This window comes from Hermetia illucens, chromosome 4, assembly GCF_905115235.1.
Source record: "Hermetia illucens chromosome 4, iHerIll2.2.curated.20191125, whole genome shotgun sequence".
NCBI lineage: Eukaryota > Metazoa > Arthropoda > Insecta > Diptera > Stratiomyidae > Hermetia > Hermetia illucens.
In genome coordinates this window covers 80,822,705-80,832,872 of record NC_051852.1, presented here as the reverse complement: position 1 = coordinate 80,832,872, position 10,168 = coordinate 80,822,705, and the positions used below count along the sequence as shown (strand labels likewise).

Below are 10,168 nucleotides of genomic sequence, written 5' to 3'. Positions count from 1 at the left end.
GAAAGCGGTCGCTGTCACCCGAGCGAACCATTTCAAAAATCTTTACGATAAACTGGACACTCGGGATGGCGAGAGAGATCTGTATCGACTTGCTAAAAGCCGTGATGAACGCACACAGGATATCGAACACTTCTGTTGTGTTAATGACAAGAACGGTACTTTGCTTACCAACCGTCGAGCCGCAACGGATAGATGGCGAGAATACTTCGAGCAGATTTCAACTGAAGAATTTGCTCATCCTCCACTTCCACAATCATTGCCGACATTTGGAGCACTTCCATCAGTCAGCGCAACTGAAGTCGAGGAGGCATAAAACAAATGAAATCGGGGAAAGCAACAGGACCTGACGACATCACATCTGAGCTCTGGAAAGCGAGGAGCTGGGACCCAACACTGTGGCTCAGTGAATTCTTTAACCGGGTTATTCAGGAAGGAAGAACACCATCTGACTGGCAAGAAAGTACCACTGTTCCAATATGGAAAAAGAAAGGTAGCCCAGCAGAATGTTCAAATTACCGTCCGAAAGTAACCGGTTCCCATACCATGAAGATTTTTGAACGCATTCTTGACAACCGTATTCGCGAAATCGTTGAAATAACCGTGAATCAAGCCGTATTTGTCAAGAACTGCGGAACTACTGACGCAATACACGCTGCGCGGTTACTCATGGAGAAACACCGTGAGAAGCATCGCCCTCTTTACATTGCCTTTCTGGATCTAGAGAAAGCGTTTGACCGTGTACCACACGAACTCATCTGGTATGCTTTACGACAACACTTCGTGCCAGAAGAACTCGTGCGCTGGGTTCAATTGTTCTACCACGATCCGAAAAGTAAAGTTCGAAGTATGGCGGGTGTATCAAAACCGCTTCGTGTCTCTGTTGGAGTTCATCAAGGAAGTGCCCTCTCACCACTCCTCTTTGTCCTTGTTATGGACACCGTCGCACGGGATATCCAACGTCCAGCGCCCTGCACACTGCTTTATGCAGATGATGTTTTCCTAGCATCTGATAGCAAAAATGATCTCGAGCAACTTGTTCAAAAATGGAATGATCGCCTCATGCAACACGGTCTCAGATTGAATTTAAACAAAACTGAATTTTTGACGACCGATCCCCATGAAACAGGCACAATCACTGTCAGCGGCAGTGATCTGCCCAGATCTGAGCGATTTAAATACCTCGGGTCAACGCTATCAGCCAATGGAGAGCTGCGTTATGAAATTGCTTCACGCATTAACGCAACCTGGATGAAGTGACGTTCCACAACTGGTGTCCTTTGTGATCGACGTATCAACGAACGTCTCAAATCTAAAATTTACCTCAATGTCATCCGTCCAGTCGCTCTCTATGGTTCTGAGTGTTGGCCGACCATAAAAGACAATGAACGGCGTCTTGCGGTAATGGAGACGAAGATGCTACGTTGGACTAGTGGCGTCACACGTTTAGATCACATCCGAAATGAGGATATCCGCGATCGTTATGGGGTTGCACCGATCGTGGAAAAGTTGCGAGAGAGGCGTCTTCGATGGTATGGTCACGCAATTCGTGCAAACGAGAATTCACTTGCAAAGATTGGTCTGAACATCGAAGTCGATGGTAAACGACCAAAAGGCAGACCTAAGCAACGGTGGCTTGATACGCTGGATGGGGATTTGAAAGCCTCGAGATTGCACCCAGATCAGGCATTCGATAGAGCCAAATGGCGAAGCCGATCACGACGAGCCGATCCCGCTTGTGAACGGAACAAAGGCTGAAGAAAAAGAAGAAGACAGTATAGATTTAGATTAGTATAAATATAACTAATAAACCCACTGATGAGCAGGCTTGTTAGCACTGGTGAAGGGAACAAGAGGTTCCCAAAATAATGGTATTTGCAAAAATAAGAATATCAACACTAGCGTATACGAAAAAACAAGTTTTTTTTATTATTTCAAATAATTAATCGCTGGAAACACTGCATAATTAGACTCAGATAATAAATAAGTCTATACATATTTACTAGATTTGTATAGTGGGCAAGTAGTTTTCCAAGGAGTTTACTGCACAATATAAGCACCAAAACCGTGAATTCCACTTCTACTGTAACCAAGTTTCTTATCACCACTGTATTAGCTACGCGAATAGACCCGAAGCGAATAACATGTAAAATCCTCTTTTCAGTTGCATCATTTATCTCCTTCCATTCCACTCACCTAACCAAAAAAGTAAATATCCAATTATTTTTCAAAAACATAAACTTAATCTCTCCACTATTTTCATCAGGACGATGCCAGTTACCATTTAAATAGAACGATTTACCTGAACATTTTATTTTATCCAATACTCTGTCGTCCATTCGAGCCAACCAATTATTTAATTTTCGTTAATTCAAGAAGAAGATGGGTGCCAAACATAGTTGACATTTCATTGTTAAGAGAGAACGACTTGGAGTTTTGCGGAAATTCTGTTTCTGATTATATCAAATTTTATTTGTCAAAGTAATACGCAAAGCATGCCACACGACCATAAAAAAGAACGGAAGACCTTCTTGGTAAATGAGAAAATAGCCCATCTAATCACTCTTCAAGTTTTCTTCGTCGTATCTTTCCAGGCCCCGTTGTCACCATGCCCAATTCCCGACATCAGCGATGACGAGTTGATTTCGATATCTGTACGGGATTTGAATCGAACGCTGAAGCTGCGAGGGCTCACACGAGATGAAATCGTACGCATGAAACAACGGCGTAGGACACTGAAAAACCGAGGATATGCGGCCAGTTGTCGCATAAAACGGATCGAACAGAAGGACGTGCTAGAAACGGAGAAGTCTCAGGAATGGGTTGATCTAGAACAAATTCAGGACGAGAACGACTCAATCCATGGCGAAATCGAATCATGGAGGAGTAAATATGAAGCGCTCAAGAAATTCGCAACTGCGAATAAAATTCCATTGCCGCCTGAATTGGAGACGTGCTAGTTTCGAACATTTTAGATAATTCCTTATTGGGTTACTAACTGTAAGTTGAATAGTGTAGGTGAAAATCTTGAAGTAATTCTCACATTTTTACACCTAAGTAGATCTAAATAAAATTAATTATGGGAAAGCCCTGTTTTCATGTATGGCCATAGGTGGGTGCGATGAATATCGTGAAACACAGTCGCGCTATCCGTAAAATTTATAGCTCAGCAAAATAAAGAGTGGTTCTAAGATGAAATAATCAGGATTTATCGTTTTTATGCTGGCTACTCATGGAGAAACACCGTGAGAAGCATCGCCCTCTTTAAATTGCATTTCTGGATCTAGAGAAAGCGTTTGACCATGTGCCACACGAACTCATGCTTTACGACAACACTAAGTGTTAGAAGAACTCGTGCGCTGGATTCAATTGCTCTACCACGATCCGAAAAGTAAAGTTCGAAGTATGACGGGTGTATTAAAACCGCTTCGTGTCTCTGTTGGTGTTCATCAAAGAAGCACCCTCTCACCACTCCTCTTTGTTCTTGTTATGGACACCGTCACACGAGATATCCAACGTCTAGCGCCCTACACACTGCTTTATGCAGATGATGTTTTCCTAGCATCTGATAGCAAAAATGATCTCGAGCAACTTCTCCGAAAATGGAATGATTGCCTCATGCAACACGGTCTCAGATTGAATCTAAACAAAAGTGAATTCTTGACGGCCGATCCCCATGAAACAGGCACATCTGCCCAGAACTGAGCGATTCAAATACCTCGGGTCAACGCTATCAGCCAATGGAGAACTGCGTTATGAAATTGCTTCACGCATTAACGCAACCTGGATGAAGTGGCGTTCCTCAACTGGTGTTCTTTGTGATCAAGGTCTCAGGTCTAAAATTTACCGCAATGTCGTCCGTCCTGTCGCTCTCTATGGTTCTGAGTGTTGGCCGACTATAAAAGACAATGAACAGCGTCTTGCGGTAATGGAGACGAAGATGTTGCGTTGGGCTAGTGGCGTCACACGTTCTGATCACATCCGAAATGAGGATATCCGCGATCGTTATGGGGTTGCACCGATCGTGGAAAAATTGCGAGAGAGGTGTCTTCGATGGTATGGTCACGCAATTCGTGCTAACGAGAATTCACTTGCCGAGATTGGTCTAAACATCGAAGTCGATGGTAAAAGGTAGGCCTAAACAACGGATACGCTTGATGAGGATTTAAAAGCCTCAAGATTGTTCCCAGAACAGGCATTCGATAGAGCCAAATGGCGAAACCGATCACGACGAGCCGACCCCGCTTGTGAACGGGACAAAAGCTGAAGAAAAAGAAGAAGATTCCCTTCAAGCATTTACAAAAATAAGACTTTTGCCATTATGGAATGTAGACCTCACCAAGTGCACATAAATATGCTTAAGAAATATAGACCAAAACAAACTAGTCGGGAAACCGGAAGCTCGGCGCTTCAGGTAAGGTTTTCGTTGATGATTCATGTGATAATATTCGGGTACACGATGGTTTGTTTATACACAGCTCGTAGTGGAAATACGTTGAACGTACCCAATATCGAATGTGACTGACATTTTGTCTCTTATGGAGTACCAATCTTACCCAAAAGGGCAGCTTTGACCTACTGTACTAAATGTCATATAGGAGCGTCATCATGATTATTTTAGGATTTTTCTGGTGGGCAGTTGCTAAGAATGGCCCCTTTTTGACCCCCTTACGTCTCCACCTCGCAATTGGCTTCGAAAATAAGATCTGCTTTGGGAAGTACTAATCGAGATCTTTCATTTGATACCCTACATGACTATATTCAGCAAAAAAAATGTACACCCCTCTTTTGCATAATGGGGACCCCGTTTAGGTTCCACATAGAACGATATAACTCCCTACATGCGTGGACTTCACAGTCACCACATTTTATTATTAATCAGAACAACAGTTTCTGAGAAAGATGCGTGTGACAAACAGACAGTAAGTCAATTTTAATTTCAACAAAACCTTGTTGCTCCGAATTTGTTCGTTATTTCAAAACATTTCGAGAGAGATATTGTAAAATGCGCCAAATAAGAGAAGATATATACAGTTTCGTGATGATTGTGTAAGTATAGAGTAGTTCACGGAATTTCGAATGACGTGGAAAGCGAATTCCAGGATTCCAAATAGAGGCTAAAGTAACACTGAGGTGATGTACATAAAATAGTAAGGGAAGTATATTTTTTCTTTCGTTGGTAGATGTTAGATCTCACAAACAGAAATTTATACAGCATATCAAAAAATTTATAATTACACTTAAGAAGCAACTAAAAGTTTCATACAAGCTACTTTTAAGTTTTCTGACACTATGGAAGAACCGAGCCCTTTAATCATCATCAACGGCGCAACAACCGGTATCCGGTCTAGGCCGGCCTTAATAAGGAACTCCAGACATCCCGGTTTTGCGCCGAGGTCCACTAATTCGATATCCCTAAAAGCTGTCTGGCGTCCTGACCTACGCCATCGCTCCATCTTCGGCAGGGTCTGCCTCGTCTTCTTTTTCTACCATAGATATTGCCCTTTGCCCTAGACTTTCCGGGCTGGATCATCCTCATCCATACAGATTACGTGATCCGCCCACCGTAACCTATTGAGCCGGATTTTATCCACAACCTGACGGTCATGGTATCGTTCATAGATTTCGCCGTTATGTAGGCTACGGAATCGTCCATCCTCATGTAGAGGGCCAAAAATTCTTGGGAGGATTCTTCTCTCGAACGCTGGCCGCGTTCACAATTCTTCTTGAGAAGAACCCAAGTCTCCGAGGAGTACATGAGGACTGGCAAGATCATTGTCTTGTATACCAAGAGCTTTGATCCTATGGTGAGACGTTTCGAGCGGAACAGTTTTTGTAAGCTGAAATAGGCTCTGTTGGCTGACAACGGATTTCATCAGCGTAGCTGTTACCGGTTGTGATTTTCGACCCTAGATAGGAGAAATCAACGGTCTCAAAGTTGTATTCTCCTATCTTTATTCTTCCCGTTTGACCAGTGCGGTTTGATGTTGTTGATTGGTTGGTTTTCGGTGCTGACGTTGCCACCATATACTTTGTCTTGTCTTCATTGATATGCAGCCCAAGATCTCGCGCCGCCTGCTCGATCTGGATGAAGGCAATTTGGACGTCTCGGGTGGTTCTTCCCATGATGTCGATATCGTCAGCATAGGCTAGTAGTTGGGTGGACTTAAAGAGGATCGCACCTCTTGCATTTACCTCAGCGTCACGGATCACTTTCTCCTGGGCCAGGTTAAAGAGGACGCATGATAGGGCATCCCCTTGTCGTAGGACGTTGTTGATGTCAAATGGTGTTGAGAATGATCCTGCCGCTTATATTTGGCCTCGCACATTAGTCAGGGTCAGCGTAGTCAGTCTTATCAGTTTCGTCGAGATACTGAATTCTCTCATGGCCGTGTACAGTTTTATCCTGGCTATGCTATCATAGGCGGCTTTAAAATCGATGAATAGATGGTGCAACTGTTGTCCCTATTCCAACAGTTTTTCCATCGCTTGCGGCAGAAAGAAAATCTGATCTGATCAGCAGATTTGCCTGGAGTGAAGCCTCTTTGGTATGGGCCAATGATGTTTTGGGCGTATGGGGCTGTTCGGCCTAGCAAGATAGCGGAGGATATCTTATAGTTGGTACTCAGCAACGTGATACCTCTATCATTTCTGCACTGTGTGGTATCTCCCTTTTTATGTTTGAGACAGATAATGCCTCGTTGCCAATCGTCAGGCATTGACTCGCTGGCCCATACCTTGAGCATCAGTTGATGAACCACTTGGTGTAACTGGTCACCTCCATATTTAACCAATTCGGCTGTAATTCCATCGGCTCCTGGCGACTTATGATTTTTTAGCCGATGAATTGCACGGACTGTTTCTCCTATACTTGGTGGTGGTAGTATTTGTCCGTCGTCTTCAGTTGGCGGGACCTCCAATTCGCCGGTGTTCTGGTTCTTCCGTAGCTCATGAAAGTACTCAACCCATCGCTCTAATATGCCCATTCCGTCAGAAATCAGATTTCCCTCTTTGTCTCGGCAAGATGAGCATCGAGGTATATAAGGCTTCATTCTGTTGACTTGTTGGTAAAGCTTCCGCGTCTGGTGCGGTTGCTCCCTGTGCTTTTCGAGTTCACAGACCTGTTGGTTCTCCCAGGCTTCCTTTTTTCTGTCTGTGAAGTCGCTCCTCCGCTCGACGGAGTTCGTGATAAGTCTCTGCGCGTGCCCGGGTTCTTTCAGAATGCAGCATTAGTGGGTATGCGGCATTCTTCCACTCTATTGCTAGCTTACATTCATCGTCAAACCAGCCGTTCTGACTCCTTTTGCGGCTAGAGCCCTCTAATAGGGGGTAAAATTAACAAATATTCTGCACAAGCACAGGTCAATCTGTAGAAGGCCAACGCTCCCCACTTAGTTTCTATAGAAAATGTACGTTTGTCGCTCATTTGTCATATTGGTACATAGCTACAGCAGCTGCCTTCCTTGTCTGCGAAGTGTTTCCATTTGATGTGTTGAAAGTTCACATGAAGCTACGAAACCATAAATGAATAGAGGGTGAATTAGTTGTTTGTAGCAAAACAGTTTTGTGAGTATATGAAGTAGGGAGAAGCAAAGTCTCTGAGCACTCAGGCCGTAATTATCCATCACACTCGATTCCTCCTTCGGAATATCCTAGAGATGTATCGTAGCATTTCCATTAGTGGATGTGATGCGTTGGAGCACATCAGCACCAAAAATATGATATCTGATGCGTCCATAGGCGGGGTACTCACATAGCAAATGTTCCGTGGATCCCGCTTCCTCATTACAGGACGGATATTCTGAACATATTATATCTCCAACTAGTGGATTGTGACCAGTAATGACGCTCACTATACACCTGCAAGGTTTCCTGCTTTCCGACAGGATAAACTTTGAAATAGTAGCATTAAGGCTCTGCTACCTGCCATTAAGGGAAGCTTGCTCCCTGTTTTTGACATTCGGCATTGACTAACGCTGCTGACACCACAATTGCTGGTTTTGGTCCGGATATATGAGAAATTGAACCCCCTTTTGCTTAATCATCAGAGATTTCGTTTCCCTCTACACTACATTACAATCACCCAGGTTGCCGTCCTTAGAATTACATACTTCTCGTTTTCAGTTGAAAGGTAGACTTCTGCTCCAGAAATCTGTTCTATTTTTGAGCCATCGATGTAGAAGTCGGTTCTACCAAACAGATGAATTGCGATTCGAAAATCAGTAGGCAATGTGAAAACTAGATTCATTTCTCCCAGTAACTTTTTCAATACTCTGGGCACTCGACCTCCATTGTTTCCCCGTAGATCTCGAATTATTCCATGAGCTGCTCTCATTGCAGTGCTCTAAATATTCAAATCGAAGGGCTACAAATTAAGTAAAGGGGGAAACATAATATCGGAATGAATGCGCAGTGAGAGAGCTGTCAAATGAAGTTCATTACACGGACTTGTATGAAGCAATATACAACAAGTCGGATGCGCAATAGCGGCACGCAAAAAAATTCGGAAAATTGAACTTTTGCGTGACAGATAATAGTCGTGTTCATGCTTCACGTCATTTCCAATTTGCCGACGCTTTTCGTTGCCGGCTGTTACTTTTGAGTGAATTCGTTTTAAAAACTGCGGAAAGCATTATATGCGTTGCAAGTGCTAATTATTAATGTTACTTGCATTAGTCTCGTCGCTTCCATTCGTAAAAACTGGATTTAAGCCGCAGGTATGTGCACACTTAGTGGCATTTATTGTAGGAATTTCATAACATAAAATATAGGAAGATGCATGGACTAATTGCATAAACTTGAAAATTATGTGCAATGTCGTGATTTTGTACGCGGACAGTTGACTTGCGTGTATATTCAGTGCGTTTGTTAATATAATTTTAATGTCATTGTCTGGTCCAGAAGGTTTCTTATTATTTCTCGTGGTAATACAAATTGTATAAATGTGTCCGGATAGCTCAGTGGTTAAAGCACTAGGCTGTCATACGGAAGGTCGTGGTTCAAACCTCACTGGTGGCAGTGGAATTTGCATCGTGATTTGACGTCGGATACCAGTCGACTCAGCTGTGAATGAGTACCTGAGTCAAATCAGGGTAAAAATCTCGGGCGAGGGCAATGCTGACCACATTGCCTCCTAGTGTACCGTTACGGTCTTGAATGAAGTGCTCTAACACACTTCAAGGCCCTGATCCAATATGGTTGTTGCGCCAACGATTATTATTATTAATACAAAGTCTAACTCCTTCGATGGCGCTACAACCCAAATCGGGCTTGGCCTCCCAGATGCATCGCCTCCAATTATCTCAATTCAAAGACCACGTCCTCCAGTTAGAAAAACTTAGAGCTGATCTACAATCTGTGTCCCCTGAATCCTCCCAACGTTTCCTTGGCTTCCCTTTTAGCCGACTACCACCAACTCTGTCTTTCAGCGTTCATTTCGGAATTCTTCCTCGTGCATTCGTTCGATATGGCCAGTCCATTGCGATTTCCGGATTTTGAGTAGTGTCAATACTGGGTCGTCAAATAATTCATACAATTCATGATTGACTCCGGAAATTTTTCGGAGGACTTTTCTCTCGAAGATGTCGATTTGCTTTTCCGATATATATGTCGAGGTCCATGTCTCCCATCTACAGCACAGCAGTATGGGACGAATTAATATCTTGTAGGTGCGTAGCTTATTGCGTCTTTGAGCATTTCTTGATCTCATTATGGGGAGGATCGCCTAGCCACCCCGGTATCCTCCAATGATGTTGCCTGTATACTCTCTCAGTCGTCGTTCGATTATTATTATTATTATTCTGTTAAGGGCAAATCGCACCGCGCCCTTGAAGAACTATTGTGCCGCTTTTACTGGTTATAGTGTACCTATTGATCATAGTATCTCAAGCAGGCCTATAACCGTTAGGAACTTTAGTATGTTCCCTACTTCCAGACCTTCAACCTTGCATCTGATAGTAAGTGTTCTCCCAGATGCCTCGACCTACTTTGCACAAGTGCCGGACACTGTCCGAGGACGTGTATAGAGGTTTCGTCCTCCTCCTCACAAAACCTGAGGTGATAGTTCAGCCGACAATGACCAATGAGAATTTCCACTATGATTAGGAGGTTCTTTTTGGTGAGGTTTAAGCAATACTATGTGCATATGGGTTCGTATCCCCCGATAAGCACC

General features: G+C 43.5%; 1 protein-coding gene across 1 annotated transcript; it reads left to right on the top strand.

Moving 5' to 3' along the window:
* The first annotated feature begins 2,372 nt into the window (after positions 1–2,372).
* LOC119654475 (transcription factor MafK-like) lies at positions 2,373–3,084 on the top strand. Its single transcript, XM_038059893.1, has 2 exons — positions 2,373–2,531; positions 2,592–3,084. The coding sequence occupies exons 1-2, from the start codon at positions 2,493–2,495 to the stop codon at positions 2,955–2,957; spliced, it is 405 nt and encodes a 134-aa protein (XP_037915821.1). The 5' UTR covers positions 2,373–2,492; the 3' UTR covers positions 2,958–3,084.
* Positions 3,085–10,168: the final 7,084 nt, after the last annotated feature.